Below are 23,564 nucleotides of genomic sequence, written 5' to 3'. Positions count from 1 at the left end.
ATTCTCACTAGCTGGACTTTGGGCTTGGTCCCAGATCTCCCCTCTGGTAGCTGATCTCCCTCTACCAGTTTGAGGGGTGGAATTGGATCTTGGAGTTTGCAGCAGGAAGCTGTTGTATTTGTGCATGTTCTCAGATTGTGACATTGAGCTTTCTGGATCAGTTCAAGAAAGACTGGAATCTATGTAAATTGTTTTGGAAAGCTTTATCATGGTAGAAGGGTAGGACAATCCTCACTTTTTCTACCCTTACAAAGCTGGTTGTAGCCGGGCGGTAGTGGCGCACGCCTTTAATCCCAGCACTCGGGAGACAGAGGCAGGCGGATCTCTGTGAGTTCGGGGCCAGCCTGGTCTACAAGAGCTAGTTCCAGGACAGGAACCAAAAAGCTATGGAAAAACCCTGTCTCGAAAATCCAAAAAAGAAAAAAAAAAACTGAAACAAAGCTGGTTGTATAATGTATGCTTCCTTTTGAGACTGATTGGCATAATGGAAGAAGGTGAGGCAGTGTGCTGACTCAGACCCTATTCCAGCCCCTGGGCTAATGAGGAAGATCAGAGCAGGGCCTTTGACTTCTGAGGGCTCTGTCAAGCTAAGCCCATTCATTAAGATGGGGATGACACAAAGATATTGACAAACACCAATCCTCAGGCCAAAGCAACCGGGAGGGGCAGCAGCCTGGGAGATGATGTCAATGTTTTCCGAAGGGACTGGCTTGCCATTAGGTGACTCAGTGTGTTTCTTAGCACCTCAGCCAGGAGGCAGGACAGAAGTTGAAGTCTTTATCTTTTCCTCTTCGGGATGGAATGTTCACATCTTGGCATTGGGAAAGCCTTCGTTAATCACATCCCTGCCTGAGATCTGATTAGATGGAGCACAGCTCCAAGCAGGACAGCAGAGCCTCAGTTTGAGTTTCAAAGCTGTTCCAGGACGGCCTGGAAAGCAGACCTGCGAGTCTTAGGTTACAATATAGAAAATAGAGCTAATGATTCCAACCTCGTAGGTTGTTGAGGATTAAAGGCAGTGTATGCAAAGCACTTAGTAGCGTCGCCTAGCCCAGTAAATGGTGTTATGTTTCCCCCTTGTCAGCATAGTACTGGAGAATAAATAGTATGGAGCTTCTGCGTTTGAATTCTCACTGTAGTTGAGTGACCTTGGGGCAACTTCATCTTGCTCTTTCTTTCTTGTCTGAGTAACATGGAATTACGGGTACAACTGCCAGTAGAACAAACTGCATCTACTTCACAGTCTAGTTCAAGGTGCTTTAGACCCCACTGCTCCTTAGCGATTTGGGTTCTCCAATCTTGCAGCACGTCTTACGCTATGCTCTTGTGTCTCCAACCTCAAAACCAATCCCCAAAGCACTGAAATTAGAATCACACTGAGCATGAGACAGCTAGAGTCCCTAAACTTGTTCCCCAAATAGCTTTTACCACTTAAGTTTCCACTCTTTGGACAGTTGCACACCTTTCCTGTCTCCTTTTTGGGCCAGTACTCCTTTACTCCCGCCTCCCTTCTTACCCTAGGGAACCATTCTAGACAACAGCACAGCTTCCGCAAAACGCAGAGAGCTAAAACCTACTTCTTGTCGGGGCCTGGGAGCGCCTGCGCAGTACTGTGTCGCCGGCCTGACGTCAGTGCGCAGGGCCTGGGTCGGCACCGTGTGACGCCTGCCTCCCCCGACTCCTCCCCCGCACCCTCGGGTTTCTGCGCATGCTCCCGACTCCGCCCCCCCCGTGCGTCACAGAATGGCCTCCGACACCCAGGGAGCCCCTGACGTGTCGGGGAGGAGCCCGGTGCGGGGGTGCGCGGAGTGGAGCTCAGGGCTGCGGAAGGGAGCTGAGCTGAACGGCTGGGCGGGCCTGGCCAGGCCAGCGGAGCGGAGACGTCGGCCGAGCGGCGGCGAACATGCGCTTTTGACACGTTGGCGGTGAGCTCCGTGCGAGCGAGGCAGCCCCTGGGGTCGAGCCGGGCGGGCGGCGCCGAGGCCTGCCCCTGGGGGAGCCTGCCCGGCCGTGGACCGTGGGCTCAGGCCCCGCCGGTCCGGGCCGGTCCGGGCACAACAGTTCCAACCGCTCTAACTGTCCCCTCCTCACTGTCGGAGGTGTGGCCCACCAGGGGCACCTGCGAGAGAGCGAGTCCCGGGCTTCCCGAGGAGCGACGGAGGCCGGGACGTGGCACTGGGGGCCGGGACGCTGAGGGCTCGAGGAGTGGCCCTGTCGGGGTGGCAGCGGCGCGCCCAGCTTCTCGCTCCACCCACCCTGGATTCCCTTGAGCCGCCAGGGTGGTTAGTAGCCCGGCTGGATTTTGGTTTCCCAGCGCCTCCTCTTATGTCGGAGGCGAGAGCGGGAGCAGCCCGCGTTGGCAGCCACTGGCAGTCTCGTGACTGCCCGCCCCGAACTGCTAATCACCCGCTTTGGAGTTGGGGAAAGTATCTCCAACCGGGTCCGGTTGCTTGGGCTCGCCTCTTATTTTTCTCTGGGAAACGATGAGCAAACTAACCCCTTAAGTTTAAGGCGAGTGAGGGTTCTTTTCATCATTATGGTCCATTCCTGTTTGTGAACATTTATTGGTTGCACTTGAGACGGATTCTGTAAGTCACTTTTTTGCTGGATGGGGAAATTGAGTCCAGATACAGGAGCAACGAAGTGATTTTTAACTTGCCTTCCATCGACTGGTGAGAAGCTTACCTTGGATCAGAGTTAGCCTTTCGAGGTTCAGGGTTCCGGTTTCTGTTTTCATTTGCCTTCTTCAGCCAGAAAGAGGCCAGAACATTGGGCTTGTCAAAGATAATACCAGAAGTTAGTAGATGACTTATTTATTTTCGAGTAAGGTGATCAAAACCCCCATCCAGTTACTAGAAAAATCTTACCTGAATGTTGCTCATGAGTGCTTGGTTATCAGTCTGATAAATTATGTTGCTTTCACTGCACTTAAGAGAGAGGGCATTGTCTGCCGAATCAGAAAGTTGATAGGTAAAACTCAGCATTAAGTCGAGAAGCCAAAGGAGGCAGAGTTGGGGGTGTCTTCGGAATCGTTGCCAAAAATCTTTATTTCGACTAGGAATGCATAAAGAACAAAGGAAACTTTTAGGCCTAATCTCAGTAGAAGTTGCTAAATCTGCAGGGGCTGTGTTTTGAATTAGATAAGTTCAAGTTGGCTACTGAGCATTTGAAATAAAAATAAACCTGAATATGCTTTCATGAGGCCAACTAAACTTATTTTCATTTGTCTTTTAAACCATGTTAAAATAAATTTGAGGACTGAGAACTAAGGTTAAAATTACTTCCGACTCGAGTTTCTAGGCACTTGATAAGGTAGAAAAGTTGATGGGACCACCTTCATTCTGCATATATGTTAGTAATCTATCATGTAAGATAGTTTTTCTTAACACTGAACAGAGTGTCTTTGCCAGTAAGGTGTGTTGACTAGGCTGTTTAAAATCCAAGTGAGTTAATTATCAGTTGTGAGCTGTCTGAGGGTCATAGAGAGTGTGATAATTTCTGATGTAAAAGCTGTAATTTTTCTTCCGTGTGAGACATAGTATCAAGGAAAGGTTGAGAGGAGCAGAGAACACTTGTCTGCCTGCCTTGCAGCTTCTGAAGACTGTAGATGTGCGTTTGAGCAGTTTTTTAAAACAGTGAAAATTTGGCATTGGCTAACTTTCTGCAGCCTTAACTTTCTCCACTTACATAATCTCAAAGGATAGTGAACACATCCACCCAGTGTTAACTGGGGGCAAACTGCACAGTCTTCGCAGTCTCAGAAACAGTTTTGGATTATCTGCAGTGGTAGCACATTTTGTTATTTATTATTTACTTTTCTGGTTTTTGGAGACAGAGTTTCTCTGTGTAGCTTTAGAGCCTGTCATGGAACTCGCTTTATAAGCCAGACTGGCCTCTAACTCACAGAAATTCACCTGCCTCTGCCTCTGGAGTGCTGAGTTTAAAGGCGTGTGCCTCCACAGCCCAGCCTATATTTTTTGTATTTATAAAGAACCTGATTTTTAGAAGGATAACGTGAATAGGGGTAGTGGGATAAAGCTGGGTACTGCCAGGAGGAAGCAACAAGCACAAAGTATGACTGAAGGGTATGAACTCGTGCTTGTGTGCTTTTTTTTTTTTTTTTTTTTTTTTTTTTTGTGGAGACAGGGTTTCTCTGTAGCTTTGGAGCCTGTCCTGGAACTAGCTCTTGTACACCAGGCTGGTCTCGAACTCACAAAGATCCATCTGCCTCTGCCTCCCGAGTGTTGGGTTTAAAGGTGCGTGCCACCACCGCCTGGCTTGTGCTTGGTTTTTATTCTAGCTCATAAAGCATATTTCAGGACAGTTTTTTTTTTTTAAGATTTATTTATTTTCTGTATGTGAGTGTTCTATTTGCATGCACACCTTTATCCCAAGAGAGGGCATCAAATCCCACTAGAGATGGTTGTGAGCCACCATGTGGTTGCTGGGAATTGAACTCAGGACCTCTGGAAGAGCAGCCAATGCTCTTAACTGCTTAGCCATTTTTCCAGCCCAGGACAGGTGTTTTAGAGATCTTTTTGTAATGAAATGCTTTTGAGGAATCATATGTGTTTTTAAATTTGGAAGCCTCTTTACTCTGTGGTTTAACTTTAGTCCACTCTTGACCTACTAGTTTCTTATAATTTAATTAACATTTATGCTGTGTTCATTGTGAACCAGGTTCTGTTCCAAATGCTGTACAAATAGTAACCCAATTTTAAAAACTTAACTCATTTTTCTGTTCTATAGATGAGGAAATGGGGTACAGAGTAATTGGGTAACCCCATGGTCACCCAGATAGTGTGTAGTTTGGCTCCAGGCTTTTCAGCACTTTGTATGGGGCTTATTTTTCTTCTTAAAATTGTGTGTGTGTGTGTGTGTGTGTGTGTGTGTGTGTGTGTGTGTGTGTGTGTGAATGTGAATGTGGGTGGCTGTGGAGGCCAGCAGAAGAGCTAGAGGTACAGGGGATTGTGAGCTGCTTGATGTTTTTGCCGGGAACCAAATTCTAGTCTTTTGCAAGAGGAGCTAGTGTTCTTAGCCACTGAACCATCTCTTCAGCCCCCTCCGACTTGTTCTTTTAAACATAGCTATATTTAATTTTATTATATTTAATTCTGTTTAGGTATGTGTCTGCATGTGGGTATGTTCATGTGAATGCAGTGCCCACAGAGGCAGGAGGCTCTGATTCCCTGGGGCTGGAGCTCTAGATGGTTGTGAGTCTCCTGATGTGGTGCTGGGACAAGAACAGCAAGTTCTCTTAACCACAGAGCCATCTCTATTGTAATTTTTTTTAACTTTTTTTTTTTTTTTTAAAGTTTCATGTGGCCTAGACTGAGTCTCCAACTTGCTATATGGCCATGAATAACCTTAAACCTCTGACCCTGTTCCCTCCACCTACTGTAGGCTGGGGTTACAGATGTGCTGCACCACACTCCTTTATGAAGAGCGGGGTTGAACCCAGGGCTGCATGCATGCTATTCTAGGCAAGTACTTTACCAACGTCTCTACCACATCTCTAGCTCTTCTCTGACTTATTTTTGATTAGGTGTTGTTTGTTTTGTTTTGTTCTGTGTAGCTCTGGCTGACATAACACTTGTTATGTATATGAGGCTGGCCTGACATTCATGTTGATCCTCCTGTCTCTGGATCCTCTTACCTCTGTCTCTTAAGTGCTGAAATTACAGGTTTCCACGGCCACACCAGATCTAACGATGATCACTTAAATAAAAGAATTCTTGTATAACTTGAAGGGCCAAAAATAAGCTATGAGATTAGCTTGTTGATTAGAAAAATCATGGTGAACATTCAGTTCACCTAAGATTTAGCAAGAAAATTGAGATGCCTGTGTGAAGTAAAAACACTAAAAATTTTGCTAGAATTATTTGATACTGAAGTATTGGGACAAAGGTGATATAACAGCTAAAATTATATTTTCAAAAGGTTGCATGCAAAGACTACTTAAAACTTTTGTCTTTGGGATTGATGGTGCATTTCTTGAATCCCAGCACTCAGGAGGCAGAGGCAGAGGAAGGAAGGAGTTCGAGGACAGCCTGGTTTACTCAGGCTATATAGTGAGACCCTGTCACAAAAACACTCTGAAGACAAAGCCACAAAACAAACCTGTGTCTTCATCCTTTTGGACTGTGGAGGTGCTTAGTTGGTAAAATGCTTGAGGACCTGAATTCAGTCCTCAGAACCCATGTAAAGAATCCAGGCATGGTCATGGGGGCTTGTAATCTCAGCCCTCTGTGTTATATGTATGTGTGTGCGTGTGTATGCACGCACTTGCACTTATATGCACATGCACAGAAACAGGTGGATCACTGGTGTTTGCTGGCTAGCCAATATAGCCTGATGGGTAAATTATAATCCAGTGAGAGACCTTTTCTCAAGTGGTAGAAAGACCACTACCGCCAAAACCAATAAACCACCAAAGAAAACCCAAAACGATAAATGGCGTTCCTGAGGAATGAAACCTGAGCTTGTCCACTGGCCTCCACATACATGTCCACAAAAATCTGCTTACAAACATCCACCCCCACATCCACTCCCACATGAACACACACAGAAGAAAGCAAAAATAATGTAGAAGAATATACAGCTTTAGATAATTCTGGATTGTGCATTTTAAAGAGCTAGAAGGACTTTGAAAGTTTCCACCAGAGAGAGCTGATATGTTGGAGGAGGTGAATATGGTTAACTCTATTTAAGTAGCATGTAGTGTATTCATATATCAAACATTACATGGTATTCCATTGATATATACAGCTTTTTATGTTTTTTGTGTAACCTAAGGAAATATGAAAATAATATGTCCCTACTTAAGAACTAAAAACTGGAGACAAACACATAGTTTATGGCGTATGCGGAATGTAAACAGTGTTCTTCCCCAGGGACCATTGCTGAGCTAAATGCTCTTCAAAGCAGTAACCACTAGGAGGTCCCTTTGGATTGAATATCGGAGTTCAAACAACAAAATGACCTCCACATGGAAAAGTGAGTAAAATTTATAGATGGAGCTAATTCTGACCTTATTTGTAGGAGGATTGGTTCCACATTCAAGCATCATACATTAAAATGAATGTTAGATGCCCAGGAAGGCATTAGCAGCTACTAGAAATGCCCACAAGGACACTAGTTCTTGGTACACAGTCAATAATAGCAAATGTTGCATAGTAACAAAAGGATAGAAAACTTAAAATGTCCCTGCTGGTGAATAAAATGTCAGTACTCAGATGTAGCTCCGCTTCAAGGATACAGAGCAGTCTAAAGTATGGCAGAAAAAAATAGGGGCCTGAAATGACTGTTGAATAGGCTAAAATATTCATTTGGAGAAGAACAAGACTAAGATATTATCAGGATATACCAAGATTAGACAGGGTGTAAAATGGAGAACACAGACTTGTTTACTAAATCCTGGAAGCAACATACAAAACTTAGAACACATTCAAGGGTGAAAATAGAAAGGTTAATTAATGGGGCTGGAGAGATGGCTCTGAGGTTAAGAGCACTGACTGCTCTTCCAGAGGTCCTGAGTTCAATTCCCAGCAACCCACATGGTGGTTAACAACCATCTGTAATGACATCTGGCGTCCTCTTCTGGCCTGCAGGCATATATGGAGGCTGAACACTGTGTATATAATAAATAAATCTTAAAAAAAAAAAGAAAGGTTAATTAATGAACTTGTTCCAGTTGTTTAAAAATAATATATAATCTATTGAGTTAAATTTTTTAGATATGTGGGCTGGAGAGATGGCTCGGTGGTTAAGAGCACTGACTGCTCTTTCCGAGGACCTGGGTTCAGTTCCCAGTACCTACATGACAGCTCACAACCATCTGTAACTCCAGTTCTAGGGGATCCAATGTTCTCTTCTGGTCTCTGTGGGCACCAGACACATCTATGGTACACAGACCAAAAATTCATACACAAGAAATAAAAATAAATAAAGGTCTAAAAAAGATGAAAGAAATTAGATTTGAAGTATGAATTAAAAATTTTTTTTAAATATTTATTTATTTATTATGTATACAATATTCTGTCTGTGTGTATGCCTGAAGGCCAGAAGAGGGCACCAGACCTCATTACAGATGGTTGTGAGCCACCATGTGGTTGCTGGAAATTGAACTCAGTACCTTTGGAAGAGCAGGCAATGCTCTTAACCGCTGAGCCATCTCTCCAGCCCGAATTAAAATTTTTGTATACAGATAACAACAGTCTTAAATTGTCTACTATCCTTCCTCCCTGAGGTAGGTGTGTGCAAGAGAGAGAGCTCGCTCGCCCAAAGCATTCAGTTATGGCTTTGCTAATTGACAAAGGAATAAGCACTTTTACATTGCACATTTAAACAGCCTTGTAATTATAGTTCCTATTCTGTGTATTTTTTTTTCTCCTTATTTTTGAGAGCCATCTTTCTATATGAGCTACTCTGGGCTGTTGGCCTAGGCTTTATCATGGGACTTCATTGCAGTCTTGGGGTGGAGCTGCTATGTCCTTCATCCTGTGCCTTCCAGGTCATTTATTTTGAGTGATATGGAAGAACTTATAAATAAGACAGAAGAAATAATATTTCTGTCTTATTATAAATAAGGAACTAACTAGAGAGACGTAACCTTTAGTCTCTCGTTATTGGTTTCCTGTGGAAGACAGTATCAGCAGCCGTGGACCTTTGCTTCTCATGCCATCTCTGGTCTTCATAACATTCTAAAAATCCATAATTCATTGGCTTTTATATTAGAAACTAGACATTTGAGCTTCCTATTAACACGTGGTTGCCAGTATTGAAATAACTAATCTAAATTTGAGGGCAGGGTTGGATTTATTTGTTTGCTTATTATAATAGGAATGAAACCCAGGGCCTAACACAATACCTATACTGACTTATACTCCCACCCCTAGAGGACATTTGTTCTTATTTGTATTTTTTAATTATTTCATGTATATGGGTATACAACTATACCCATGCATGCACAACTAGCTTGCCTGGTGTCCACAGAGACCAGAAGGAGGGCATCAGACCCCGTGGAACTGGAATCACAGATGGTCGTGAGCTGCCATGTGAGTGCTAGGACTCAAACCCTGGTCCTCTGGAAGAACAGCCAGTGCTCCTAACTGCTGAGTGCTCTCTCTGGCTCTTGTTATATAGATTAAAATTTATCGCAGTTTTCGGAATACTTTGGAAATGATCTTACATAGCACATTAGAGGAGACAGGGATTGTTGTTTCAACTCTAGGTGTTGCCACATATTTCCTGTAATTAGTCTTCATCTGGATTGTTAAATTACTTACGGAGACGTTGGTATTCTTTTTTTTTTTAAATTTATTATTTATACAATATTCTGTCTGTGCGTATGTCTGCAGGCCAGAAGAGGGCACCAGACCTCATTGCAGATGGTTGTGAGCCACCATGTGGTTGCCGGGAATTGAACTCAGGACCTTTGGAAGAGCAGGCAATACTCTTAACCGCTGAGCCATCTCTCCGGCCCACGTTGGTATTAATTCTGACAAGTTTCCAATACCACAGGGTGATGCCTGTACTTTGGATCTTTTGAGATAACGAGTGCCCGTGGCTGCTGAAGAGCCTTCCTTATCCATAGACTGACTGCCAGACGTCAACAGTGGCTGTTTGGGCAAGTGAAATGGGAATTTCTGAGACTTTGGCAAAGGGACAGAATTATAGAACCAGTCAGTATTTATTAGTCAGTATGTATACTTGAAATAGTTAGCCACCCAGTATAGTCCACACCTTTGTTAGATGAAGCCCCAAGAGAGTAACGGTTTGTATGAGTAATTTAATGGCAGAATTGGGACCCTAGAGCCCAGCCTCAGCAGGACTCCCAGCCCTTTGTGGTTCACATATTAAAGTACTCTCGTGCTATAAAGACATCTCTAAGAACAAAGTGATATGGACAAATCTGTGCTGGTGTAGGTGTAATCAGAGTAGAAAACAGTGTAACTGGTCAATAAATACATAAATAAATAGTGCTTAATAATACCTTACTAGTATTCAGCAAATGATTGGTGCATTAAGTGCCTTCTCTGAGCATCATGTACTCACTGTCATAAAGGAATTCAAGGTGTTAGAATCTCTTTCTTTGAAAGAACTTTTAGGGTGATTGGAAGATAACTGAAAGATTTACTAATTAGATGTCAAGATAATAATAGATGATCAGCAAAGACATGGTTAAGGAAAATTGGTACTGTGCCTCAGAAGAATTAAATTGAGCATATCAAGTTATTTTTAGTTTCACCCCCACTGAACATCGTTCTCATGCCTGTCTTGTATACACACCTGAATCTGAGTTCTCTATGTGCTGTGGTCTGTGACTGGGCTGTTGTTAAACACAGAAGTGAATTGTTTAGATGGGCTCTGAGTTCTCTGTATCTCCAAGGCTTTCTAGTTTGTTTTAGATTGTTCTTCAGTCCTTACTGGCCGGCACACATTGTGGTTTAATTCAGTAGACATTATTGTGGATCTGCTATGTGGATGTGGTGCTGGGACAGAAGTAAAGAGGGGATTGTAGGGAAGATGTGGCAGGAATCTGGAGTGGGCCAGTCATCTTGATGTTTTTACACTGTCCTATGATCATTTGGGTGTTTTTCCTAGTTGAAATGGCAAGAGCAACTAGACCCTCCCTCTGTGAATACCTTGGGGGAAGAACTGAGACAAAGATTATTGCAGTTGGAGATGAGTGGACTATTGGGGCAAAGTTGAGTTGAAGGATGACTGAGGATGTTTTCAGGAGTATGATTTAAGAATATGATTTAGGTCTTGCCTAAGTAGTAGTCTCACTTGGCATGAGGGTTCTAAGCAGCTTTCTTCTTGACCTTTACCTCCCTCTCCCTTTCCCCCTTCCATCCTTTCTCTCTCCCTCCCCACTTCTTTTTGAGTCAGGGTCTCACGTAACCCAGGCTGCCCTTGAACTTTCTGTGTAGCTGAGGATGAGCTCCCGCCTCTAATTCTCAGTGTGAGATTTCATGTGTTGCCAGAGATCGAACCTTAGGCAAGCACTTAAACACCTGAGCCATAACCCAGACCCATTGCAGGTGTTTTAAAGCAGTTATATATACATCAGGGAAACCTGTGGAGTGGCAAATTCTTTGACTTTTTTGACTTTTTTTTTCTTTCTGTCAGTGGATTCCCTGAAAACCAGTTGACCATAAACTAACTACTCGAACTGTATGTAGGGTAATTCTGTGGTCAGATTACCTAGAACCCAGTGCTATAGCTGACAATGCCTCGTTCCCTCTGACCCTGTTGATGTCATCTGTCATGATTCTCTCCATAATGTTGGTTGTCCCTGAGTGAGGTAGGATGTGTGCTTAAGTTTAGGAAAGTTCCAGCCACTCCTAGAACTTTGGAAACTACCAAATGCAATGCCATGCTTTCACTCACGTACTGGCTTCTTTGTCTTTAATGTCACAGGCTTTCTTGATCATGGATGGTGAAGATATACCAGATTTTTCAAGTTTAAAGGAAGAAACTGCTTATTGGAAGGAACTTTCCTTGAAGTATAAGCAAAGGTAGAGTTTAAAAACTATTAAAATAGGGGTGGGATTTGGAATATGCCATGTATAGCTTGCACATGTTTTTCTTTGGAGTATAAAGCTAACTTTAGAGCTTCAGGTTTAGGATTGTGGTTCCATAGTCATAACACTGTTTGTATTTAAAGAGTATAAGACTACCACCAATCTTTAAGTTCTTCGATTTGAAATAGCAGGAAACGATAGTGCCACCTATGATTTCTTCTGATTGCTTGCTTCCTGTGACTTGTCACTAGTCTGGGGACTGTCTTTGGCCTTCCGTGTGTGAACTGGTACTCCCTCATCATTTGCTCATTTGAGATACTTAAGACAGACTTTAGTCTCTTCAGGAATGCCTTATTTTTTTTTTTTTTTTTTTTTTTTTGGTTTTTCGAGACAGGGTTTCTCTGTGGTTTTGGAGCCTGTCCTGGAACTAGCTCTTGTAGACCAGGCTGGACTTGAACTCACAGAGATTCGCCTGCCTCTGCCTCCCGAGTGCTGGGATTAAAGGCGTGCGCCACCAACGCCCGGCTCAGGAATGCCTTATTAGTGTTGGGAGGCAGCTGAATTTCCAAGCTATGGAGCATTTTATAAAATTGCTTTTATAAAATAATATCTTACTTAGTTGGAAAGAAAATAGCTCTTTGGCCTCAAAACTTAAATTCATATTATTTACTGAAACTTTCTTACATATTTTTTTTTTGAGATTTGTTTTTGTTTTATGAGTATGGGTGTTTTGCCTGAATTTATACCTGTGCACCATGTGCATGCCTGGTGACCATACAGACCAGAAGAGGGCATTATATCCTCTGGGACTAGAGTTAAAGATGCTTGTGAGCTGCCATGTAGATGTTGGGAATTGAACTCTGGTCCTCTGGAAGAGCATCCAGTGCTCTTAACCACTAAGCCTTCTCTCCAGCTTAGAAATTTTACTAAAACATACATTTTCCTCCTTTGATTGACAGAGTTAACTAAGCCTTATCACATCCCATTGGTCTTTCCTTGTGGTTTTATCAGGCCAAGGGCTGAAGATGCTCTGCGTCCAGCAGAGGTTCTTCATTTGTCCTAATGTTACAGATTCCTCCAGAGGCAGGGAAGTCTATGAACCCCTTCTTAGAATACATTTATTTGTTTGTATGTTTGTTTGTTTTTCGAGACAGGGTTTCTCTGTAGCTTTGAAGCCTGTCCTGGAAACCAGCTCTTGTAGAACAGGCTGGTCTTAAACTCACAGAGATCCTCCTGCCTCTGCTTCCCGAGTGCTGGGATTAAAGGCATGCGCCACCGCCTCCCAGCTTTAGAATACATTTAAATGAAGAAAATTAAGTAATGGAATTATAGAGGAAACCAGGTATTGAAAAAGTTATCTAAGCATTAAACTAGTTTGTAGTGTTAAAATAATGTATTAGTGCATTAGATAAAAAGACGGAGAAGCATAGTAAACTTTCTTGTTCTGAATTAGTACTAAGGGTGAGTGATGCTTAGGTCTGCACCAGCCATTGTGATTTGAGAGTATGTGTTGACTTCTGTTGATTAGAATGGAAACTAATGCCCAATTGAAGTTACTTCAGTACATACATATGCCCCTCCTCTTTTGATTTTATAGAGGGAGAAGCTGGTGGTTTTGAGCCATTAGAACTACTTTCGTAAATATTGTAATTACTGATTTACATAGGTTTTTTGCGGGGGAGGGCATATAATTACTTTTTATTGAATCCTGAATACATATGGAGCAAGAAGTACAAGACATTTCTTTTACTGTTTAATATTTTATGAGAACGTTAATTTTCATTCAGAAACTACTGAATTATATGAGAAGACTCAACTATTAACTCATCTTTCCCACTTTACTTCTGCTTAGCTTCCAGGAAGCTCGGGATGAGCTAGTTGAATTCCAGGAAGGAAGCAGAGAATTAGAAGCAGAGTTGGAGGCACAGTTAGTACAGGCGGAACAAAGAAATAGAGACCTGCAAGCTGATAACCAAAGACTGAAGTATGAAGTGGAGGCGTTAAAGGTAACTGTGGCAGAGGCTACTTCCCTGGGTGCAGTACTGTCTAGTGCACTGGTGTTTACTAGATGAGAAATGTAGGCCCAAATGGCTTGGTTGGTAAAGGCACCTGTCAGTAAGCCTGACCACCTGAGTTTGATTCCTGAGCCCCACATGATGGAAGAGGAGAACCTTTTTCTTCAAATTGTTTTCTGATCTTCACACAGGTGCTCAAGAGCATATACTACATACACTACATGAAATATATTAATATTTAAAAAATGAGAAATGTGTTATTCAGTAGTACTAAAAGAAGCAAGCAACCAAGAATATATGTATTTTTAAAAAGCTTAAGGTAGATTTTTTAATTTTTTTTTTTTTTAATGTAGAACCAATAGGTGGTTCAGAGTTTAGGAGTTTTCATAGAATTTTATGGCTGTCAGTTTTCTGCCTGTCATGTTCCTCACTATATTTTAGTTTCTATATTTTCTAAAGCTTCCTGATTATTTGTTTAGACAAATTGCTTGCCTCATTGTGTATTACCCAGAAATTATATATAGATATATGTATTTAACTGTCCAGCTAATAGTATGGTTTTAATATCAAGTTTTGGTGGGCAACCAAGAGTAATATTAGTGGCCTGTGTGATTTGGGAACCTCTGGGGTCCTTGAGAGTATTTCTGTCAGGTTACACTCATCTTGCAAACTTAGAAGTTACCCAGTCAGGTTTATGTTTCCTTTTTTTTCTTTTCTTCCCCCCTCCCCACAAGATAGAGCTTCTCTGTGTAACAGCCCTAACTGTCCTTGAGCTCACTTTGTAGACCAGGCTGACCTTGAACTTACAGAGATCTGTCTACTTCTGCTTCCCAAGTGCTGGATTAAAGATATGTGCCACCATACCTGGCTTATGTTCTGTTTTTCAAGATTTAATTTTAAAATTATGAGTCTGTGTGGCTGTGCCATGTTAGTATAGTATAGGCTAGAAAGCGCATTGGATCTCTTAGAGCTGGAATTGCAGGTGGTTATGAGCCGCTTGACATGAGTGCTGGGAATCAAACTCTGGTCCTTTACAAGAGCATCACTTCTGGAGTCATCTCCAGCCCCCAGGCTTAGATGCTGAGGCAAGGATTCTATTACTTTTCAGAAAGATCATTTTTTTTCTGAGAGAGAATGGTTATTATATAAGTTTCATATGAGTTAAAGACATTTATAATGGATTTGTCCATGTGATTTTAAAATTATTACAAAGAGTAGTGGGTTTGCTATCAATTCAAATTGTGAAGTCCTTTGATCTTTTTCCCCCCCTTTAATTTGTGAAATTCTTTTATTAATAGATGATGATATATTAACCATGATCTTTCTCTGCATCTCTTCTTTCAGGAGAAACTAGAGCATCAGTATGCACAGAGCTACAAGCAGGTCTCAGTGTTAGAAGATGACTTAAGTCAGACCCGGGCCATTAAGGAGCAGCTTCATAAGTATGTGAGAGAGCTGGAGCAGGCCAACGATGACCTGGAGCGAGCGAAAAGGTAAAGGGTGCCGTGCATTCTCACCTGGATCTTAGGAACCCATTTCCCCCTTTACTATCTTATTTTATATATGACTTATTAGATTGAAAGGAACCAAAAAAAAAAAAAAAAAAAACCTGAAACAAAACAACAAGCCAGGCTTAGTAGTGCACACCTATAATCCTAGCACACGGGAGACTGAGGCAGGTGGGTCTCTGAGTTTGAGGCCGGTCTAGTCTACATAGCAAGCTCAGACCATCTTAAAAACATATATCCCTAAAACCTTATCTTCTTCAATAAAGTCCTTCCAAGCACTTTCACAATTAATCCTCTTGTCTCTGCTCTTCATAATGCTGGTTACAGACGCACATAAAATCATACCCAGTTTGGTATTTGGGTGTTGGGACTGAACTCAAGTGGTCCTCATTGTTGTGCAGCAAGTACTCGCTCTTTTTTTTTTTTTTTTTTTTTTTTTTTAAGTTTTTGGTTTTCGAGACAGTGTCTCTGTGTAATAGTCCAGGCTGTCCTGGAACTTACTTTGTAGTCCGGCTGACCTCGAACACACAGAGATCCCTCCTGCCTCTGCCTCCCAAGTGCTGGTTTTAAAGGCATGCCTGGAATTTTTTTTTTTAAAGATTGATTTATTTATTATGTATGCAATGTTCTGTCTGCATGTATGCCTGATTGCCAGAAGAGGGCACCAGATCTTATTACAGACAGTTGTGAGCTACCATGTAGCTGTTGGGAATTGAACACAGGACCTCTGGAAGAGCAGCCAGTGCTCTTAACCGCTGAGCCCTCTCCAGCCCACAGCCTAGTACTTTTTCTTTACTATTTATCAGTTGACTCTTGATTGACATGATGCTAGTTACTGTTCTTGGAGCTGATCTCTAAGAACACCTACTATGATAAATGCTCCAGTAAGAGAATGGACAAGCTGCTCCAGAGCATCTATAGTGCCTGTGGGAACTGGAGAGCCTTTTGACAAATTGGAGCTAAGTCTGCTGGGTATGATTTTATGTGTGTTTGTAACCAGCTAGGAAGAAAAGATAACTAGGTGGAGAGACAGTGAAGAGCTGAGAGACAAGAAGAGGTTGTTTTAATTGGCGAGTCAGTGACGGCTGAAGAATAGGAGAATGGGAGGTACTTGGAGCCAGGCGGGAATAACCCTGTGTGCTTTGTTTGAGAGTCTCTCTCTCTCTCTCTCTCTTAAACGAAGAGTAATATCTGATCTTGATTTGAGAAGTCAGTACTGAGAAGTTTAAGTAAGGAGGAGATATAAAACCATTAAGCAGTAATCCAAATGACAAAAAAAGAATTAAGGCAGGAGAGGGAATACTGTTGGGGCCAAAGACTCAAGGAGAAACGCTTTGGAGAGACATTTTGGCATCTGACTGTAACTGATAATATTGGAATCGGCATTCTGAGTTCTAAGTTTAGGTTGAGAATTTTATTTCTGTAGCAGATAGCAGGGGATGGGAGGCCACAGAGTAGGTACCTGCTAATGTTTGTGAGATCATTCTCCAAACTGGGTCAGGAACGGCAGGAGATAAACTGACTGCTTCCGTTTGTACTAGCTGTTTGTACATGTTATTTAGTTCATGGGCTTTTAAATTTGTTTTTTTAAAGGGCAACAATAGTTTCATTGGAAGACTTTGAACAAAGGCTAAATCAGGCCATTGAACGAAATGCGTTTTTAGAAAGTGAACTTGATGAAAAAGAGTCTTTGTTGGTCTCAGTACAAAGGTTAAAGGATGAAGCAAGAGGTAAGTGTTATAACTTAGCAGTTATTTATCCATTGTCTTGTCCCTGAGCCGGAGGAAGCCAAGGGTCAACTCTTTTGATGATGCTGGGACTCAAACCAAACCCAGGGTCTTGAACATGCAGGGTAAGCACTCTGCTTCTGAGCCAAGACCATCCCTCAGTTTCTATGAAGCTCTAGTTTTTTTTTTTTTTTTTTTTTTTTTTGGTTTTTCGAGACAGGGTTTCTCTGTAGCTTTGGAGCCTGTCCTGGAACTCCCTTTGTAGACCAGGCTGGCCTCGAACTCACAGAGATCCGCCTGCCTCTACCTCCCAAGTGCTGGGATTTAAGGTGTGCGCCACCACCGCCCTTCGAAGCTCTAGTTTTACATGCATTTGCTTATCTTTTAATCACTGTGCCGATTGCTTTTAACCGGTAACTATTTCACACCCATATTATCATCATTGTAAGAAGTAATTATGATCTCTGTATTAGAGATGAGAAATTGGGGCACAGAGAGTTTGAGTTTTCCCAACATGGTACTGCTTTCAGTTGGGATCTTTTATTGATTCTGTTTAAATACCTTCATGTTATCTACTTAGAATCATGTGTGTGTTGCTGTTTATTATACATGTAACTAGTACATACTTTCTTTAAAACTTCTGTCTCTCCTCAGAAGCACAGTAAAATTCAGAATATTATAAAGAAGAAAGGCTCACCAACAGTGTGACATATTTGGCTCAGCTTTTTAGGACTGTACATAAATATGTCCTTATGTTTTTCTTTATATAATTCCTGACTTATTTGCTATGGCAGATCAGTGGACACACAATTTCCCTTTCTTATGCTTAATATAGGGATTATATGTGCCATCCCCAAGTTTTTAAAACAGCCTTTGGATCTGGAGAGATGGCTTAGCAGCAGCTAGGAACATTTACTGTTACAGCTCTTGTTTCCTTTATAATAATCTGAATTTTATTGTGCTTCTGAGGAGGAGAAATGTAGAAATAGGAGTGGCGGGGCTGTGTCCCGCCACCTGGTTAGCTTTACTCGAAATAATTACACGGAAACTGTATTCTTTTAATCACTGCCTGGCCCACTTATTAGTTCCAGCCTCTTATTGGCTAGCGCTTACATATTGATCTGACCCATTTCTAATATTCTGTGTAGTACCACGAGCTGGCTTACCAGGAAAGATCTTAACCTGCATCTGTCTGGAGTGGGAGAATCATGGCGTCTCCTCACTCGGCTTCTTTCTCCCAGCATTCTGTTCTGTTTACTCCTCCCACCTAAGGGTTGGCCTATCAAATGGGCCAAGGCAGTTTCTTTATTAATTAACCAATGAAAGCAACAGATTAACACAAGACCCACCTCCATCAGAGAGAAGGAAGGGTTTCTTTTTTGGTTTGTTTGTTTGTGTGTTTTTTTTTTTTTTTTTTTTTCGAGTCAGGGTTTCTCTATGTGGCCCTGGCTGTTCTGGAACTTGCTCTATAGACCAGGCTGGCCTCAAACTCACAGAGATCCACCTGCCTCTGCCTCCCGAGTGCTGGGATTAAAGGTGTGCACCATCACTGCCTGGCTCCTCTTACTTATTTTTAATTTTGATTAAAAACACAGAAAATTGTTTTTTTTTTTTTTTTTTTTTTTTTTTTTGAGACAGGATAGCTCTGACTGGCCAGAATATCATTATGTAGACCACAATGGCCTCCAACTCACAGAGGTCTGCTTGCCTCTGACCACTTGAGTTTGGAGATTAAAAGTATATGGTAGCTGATTTTTTAATTTTTATTTTATTTATTCATTCACTTTTGGTCTTTTGAGACTTTTATGTGTGTGTGTATATGTGTGAGTGTGTGTAGCCCTGGCTGTCTTGGATCTTGCTCTGAAGACCAGGCTGGCCCTCAACTCACAAGAGATCTGCCTGCCTCTGTCTCCTGAGTGCTGGGATTAAAAATGTGTGCCACCATGGCCTGGTGTTGACTTTTTTTTTTTTTTAAAGATTTATGTATTTATTATGCGTACAATTATGCCTACAGGTCAGAAGAGGGCACCAGATCTCATTACAGATGGCTGTGAGCCACCATGTAGTTGCTGGGAATTGAACTCAGGACCTCTGGAAGAGCAGCCAGTGCTCTTAACCACTGAGCCATCTCTCCAGCCCCCTGGTGTTGACTTTTTAAAAAGTTTTAGTTATTTATTATGTGACTGCTTGATTTCATTTTCTGTATTGTCCTCAAGGTTTCTTTAAGTTGTTGTGACAGGATTTCTTTCTCTTTCTTTCTTTCTTTCTTTCTTTCTTTCTTTCTTTCTTTCTTTCTTTCTTTCTTTCTTTCTTTCTTTTGTTTTTCGAGACAGGGTTTCTCTGTAGTTTTGAAGCCTGTCCTGGAACTAATTCTTGTAGACCAGGCTGGCCTCGAACTCACAGAGATCGGCCTGCCTCTGCCTCCCGAGTGCTGGGATTAAAGGCGTGCCCCACCACCGCCCGGCAGTATTTCTTTTTTTCTTTTTTTAAACTTTTTTTTTTATGTATACAATATTCTGTCTGTGTGTATGCCTGCAGGCCAGAAGAGGGCACCAGACCCCATTACAGATGGTTATGAGCCATCATGTGGTTGCTGGGAATTGAACTCAGGACCTTTGGAAGAGCAAGCGATGCTCTTAACCTATGAGCCATCTCTCCAGCTTCAGTATTTCTTTTTTTTTTAATTATTAAAAATTTTTTACTTTTTTTTGTGCATGCATGCTCGCATGTACCTGTGTGTGTATGTGCTACACCTGTACCTGTCTGCATGAGTGCAAAGGCATGAGTGTGGAGTGTAGAGGACAAGTTTTGGAAAATTGTTCATTCTTTTCTTTTAAGAAAAAGTGGATTAAAAATTCCATTGCACACATTTGTTTTCTTTTCCTCCATGAGTGGTCTGTGGGGTTGCTTGCATCTCTTGTTCTTGTGAACAATGCAACTGTGAATACAGGTTGCATACATCAGTTTGTGATTCTGGAGCTAGAATTATAGGCAGCTGTGAGCAGTCTGACACGGATTGGGAACTGAATTTGTCCTGTGGATAAACCATCTCTCCAGCCCTCCTTGATTAATTTCTTTTTGCCTTTAGGCATAATACTGTTCTCTGAGGGTTAACATTTTAAAATTCTCTTTAAAAATAATATTTACTTATCTAAAGTGTATGTGCTTGTGCCACTACATGAATGTGGGAGTCGGAGGACAGCTTGTAGGAGTTGGTGCTCTCAGCCTACCACATCAGTCTCAGGGATGGAATTCAGACTGTCAGGCTTGGTAACAGCTGCCTTAATCTACTGAGACTCACTGGCCCATGTTTTAAAATTCTAACAGATTATTTAAATTATAGAGCTCGCAATTTTGTTTCAAGATGAGCATTTTTAGATAGAAAGTTTGTTTTGAGAATTACTAACTTAGGAGAAATATTTTTATAATATTTTAGTTGGAACTTTGCAGGATAATTTGCTCCCTTTAGTAAGGAGTTCTGCTTTTGTCGTCAACATTTTGCAGATTTAAGGCAAGAGCTAGCAGTTCGGGAACGACAACAAGAAGTGACCCGAAAGTCTGCTCCCAGCTCCCCAACTCTGGACTGTGAGAAGATGGATTCTGCTGTCCAAGCTTCACTCTCCCTGCCTGCAACACCTGTTGGCAAAGGAACAGAAAACAGTTTTCCTTCACCAAAAGGTTTGTGTTTTCTCTTTGGAGCTGTGCTACGTGGTCAGTGTAGCGCATGTGCTGATGGGACAGGAGACGCTACAGTTACTCTAATAGCTGGGAAGCCGAGGCCATTGATGCGTGGCAGATGACATGACACCTGCAGTTAAGGGAGGAGTAACTTTAGTGAGTCTTTTGAAAAGCTTTATTATGTTCTGAGGCAGGTTTCTCTGAGTAGCTCTGGCTGTCCTGGAACTCTGTAGACCAGGCTGGACTTTTTTTTGAGATGTGGTTTCATTCTGTAACCCTGCCTGCCTTGGTACTTGCTATGTATACGGAGCAGCCTGGCTTCAGACTCACAGAGATAGATCTACATGCCTATGCCGCTCCCAGTTTGACAGTATTCTTTTAGTTTTTTTTTTAATTGCAGGTTTTTTTTTTTTTTTTTTAGTTTTTTTCGAGAAAAGGTTTCTCTGTAGGTTTGGTGCCTGTCCTGAAACTAGCTCTTGTAGACCAGGCTGGCCTTGAACTCACAGAGATCCACCTGCCTCTGCCTGCCGAGTGCTAGGATTAAAGGTGTGCGAAGCTACCACCCGGCTCACAGGTATTTTTTTTTTTTATATAATGTATTATGATCATAGTTTTTCTTTGCTTATCTTTTCCCAGATCCTCCTAGCCCCCCCAACTCTACCTTCTTTCTCTTTTTAAAAAAACATGTTCATTAACAACACCAACAAGAATAAAACAAAACTAACAAGAAAATGAGAAATATGTAGACACACACATATACACCATCTTATAAAACATAAAATCAGAAACCATAATGTACATGCAAAACACCAGTAAGGTTTAAAAAAAGAAGCCCAAACAAAGCAATATGAGACACACACACACACACACACACACACACGACTGCTGAGCATGAGATCTGCCCTTATGTGTGGTTTATCTACCTGTGTGAGACTCCCTTGGAGAAATGAGGTTTTCCTTTGTGGGCAGTTTTTAGTTGGAGATAGCTTCTTAATTAGGGGTAGGGGGCTCATGTCTACTCCCCCTTCTCAGCATTGGGTCCCTTTCTGGCTTGCACCTGCACAGGCTGTGTGTGCTGCCAGTCTCTTGACTGTGACAGGTGTTCTAATGGAGTACCTTAGTAGTATCTGTTAAGGACAAAATGGGCAGTCCTCTGCCCTCACAGTTCTATTTTTAGGATCTCTAGAAATACCTGTTGAGATGTTTAAGGATCTTTGTCCTTGTAGTAATTTGGAGTAGTGACATTGATGTAGTCTAAATTATGCACCAGTTGCCAAATGGTTAAGCCTCTTTATGATCCCTCACTTTATTTATTTATTTATTATGCATGCAATATTCTGTCTGTGTGTATGTCTGCAGGACAGAAGAGGGCACCAGACCTCATTACAGATGGTTGTGAGCCACCATGTGGTTGCTGGGAATTGAACTCAGGACTTTTGGAAGAGCAGGCAATGCTCTTAACCACTGAGCCATCTCTCCAGCCCGATCCCTCACTTTTATAAGTTGTCTGTGTCTTGAACTAGTATGATTTTATTTCAAATGTGTTCTACTTTGTAATATTAGTACAAATAGAAAAGGAGCTGCTGATGTCGTCACTCTGCTTTCTTTTTCTGTAGCTATACCAAATGGTTTTGGAACCAGTCCACTAACTCCTTCTGCTAGGATATCTGCACTAAACATCGTGGGAGATCTATTGCGGAAAGTAGGGGTAAGCTTTAATTATTTATCACTAGGTGTTTCCACTGCTGAGGTAGGTTCCTGTGGTGGGAGCTGTTATGGAGCTGAGAAGCACCAGCATCCACCAACCCATGAGCAGAGACTAGAGAAACACCCCAGCCCTGGGTTTAAGAAGGCATTTTTGGAAGGACCTGGGCTGTGAAGTTACCTATGGGCACTCTTCCTGTTTCCCATTGCTGTCCTGTCTACAATGCAGCTCCTTAAATTCTGTTCTTTCCCTATGGTTCTTATCCTTCTGGTTTTTCCTCCTGCTTGTATTTGTGGGACATCTGGCTTGGGCCTTCTTTGGGTCTTTTACTGCTCTTGGGCTACTTCAGCTTCAGTGCCTCATTCATAGTTTTTTTCAGTAGCTTGGCTTTTGAAATATGAAGCTGGTTTTTTCTTTATTAATTTTAAGATTGATTTATTTTATTATTTTATGTATGAGTTCATATATGTCTGTGCACCATGTACCTGGTGCCTGCTGAGGTCAGAGAGGGTGTCACATCGCTGGGACTGGACTTAGAGATGGTTGTGAGCTGCTGTGTGTGTGCTGGGAATCAAACCTGAGTCCTCTGCAAAGCAGCAAGTGATGTTAACTTCTGAGCCAGCTCTGGTTTTTCTTTTTTACAAAAAGTTTTTAAAAGGTGTGTGTGTGTGTACATGTACCTGTGAAAGGCAGAACAATTTTCAGGTCTAGTTTCCACTTCTACTACATGGATCCCAGGGATCAAACTCAGGTTACCATGCTTGGCCACAAGTATAAGCCTGCTGAGCCATCTCACCAACCTGAAACTGATTTTTCTGCTGATGGCTTTTTGTTTTTTGAGATAGCATCTTGTTAGTCTCAAATTCATGAGCTCAGGTGATCTTCCTTTTCAGTCTACCAAGTAGTTGAAGCTACTATAGGATGTACCCTTCTTACTACCTGGATCTTACCAAGAATACTGCTGTTTGTTGGTCTTTACCAGCCATCTCTTGTTTTCATTTGTTTCCTGTTCCTCAGGACTCTCGGTGTTTGTGTCACTGTGATTTCACTGTAGTTATCTTGGTCATAAAGGAGACAGCCACCTGGAATAATTAAAGAAGTGGATTGCTAGAAGTTATGGGACTTGAGATTTTTTTTTTTTTTTTTTTTTTTGAGACAGGGTTTCTCTGTGTAGCCCTGGCTGGCCTTGAACTCACAGAGATCTGTCTGCCTCTGCCTTCAGAGTGCTGGGATTAAAGGTGTGTGCCACCACTGTCCAGCTCTGACCCTCACTCTATTTTCTAGCCGTCACATTAGCTCCCAGTTCTCATTTTAAAGTTATTGTAAAATTAATTGGCTTGAATTATTCATGCAGTGTATACAGCTAACTTTCCTCATTCCTGTGTTAGCAGTGCTTTTAATGC

At 42.0% G+C, this 23,564-nt stretch overlaps 1 protein-coding gene across 2 annotated transcripts in view; it reads left to right on the top strand.

Annotated features, from left to right (window-relative positions):
- Nucleotides 1-1,747: 1,747 nt before the first annotated feature.
- Ndel1 (nudE neurodevelopment protein 1 like 1) overlaps nt 1,748-23,564 on the top strand; it is a 34,211-nt gene continuing 12,394 nt past the window's right edge. The window contains exons 1-7 of one of the 2 annotated variants that reach the window (XM_057775685.1): nt 1,748-1,925; nt 11,425-11,522; nt 13,381-13,534; nt 14,888-15,036; nt 16,645-16,781; nt 20,283-20,456; nt 22,073-22,164. In XM_057775685.1, coding sequence (XP_057631668.1) covers nt 11,437-11,522; nt 13,381-13,534; nt 14,888-15,036; nt 16,645-16,781; nt 20,283-20,456; nt 22,073-22,164 — 792 coding nt within the window. In that variant the 5' untranslated portion in view covers nt 1,748-1,925; nt 11,425-11,436. The remainder of the gene's footprint in view (nt 1,926-11,424; nt 11,523-13,380; nt 13,535-14,887; nt 15,037-16,644; nt 16,782-20,282; nt 20,457-22,072; nt 22,165-23,564) is intronic. The other variant, XM_057775686.1, reaches the window with a different exon arrangement.

The sequence above is a fragment of the Chionomys nivalis genome, chromosome 7 (genome assembly GCF_950005125.1).
Source record: "Chionomys nivalis chromosome 7, mChiNiv1.1, whole genome shotgun sequence".
Taxonomy (NCBI): domain Eukaryota; kingdom Metazoa; phylum Chordata; class Mammalia; order Rodentia; family Cricetidae; genus Chionomys; species Chionomys nivalis.
The sequence above is the reverse complement of the archived record's forward strand: the minus strand, read 5'-3'. Positions and strand labels throughout refer to the sequence as shown.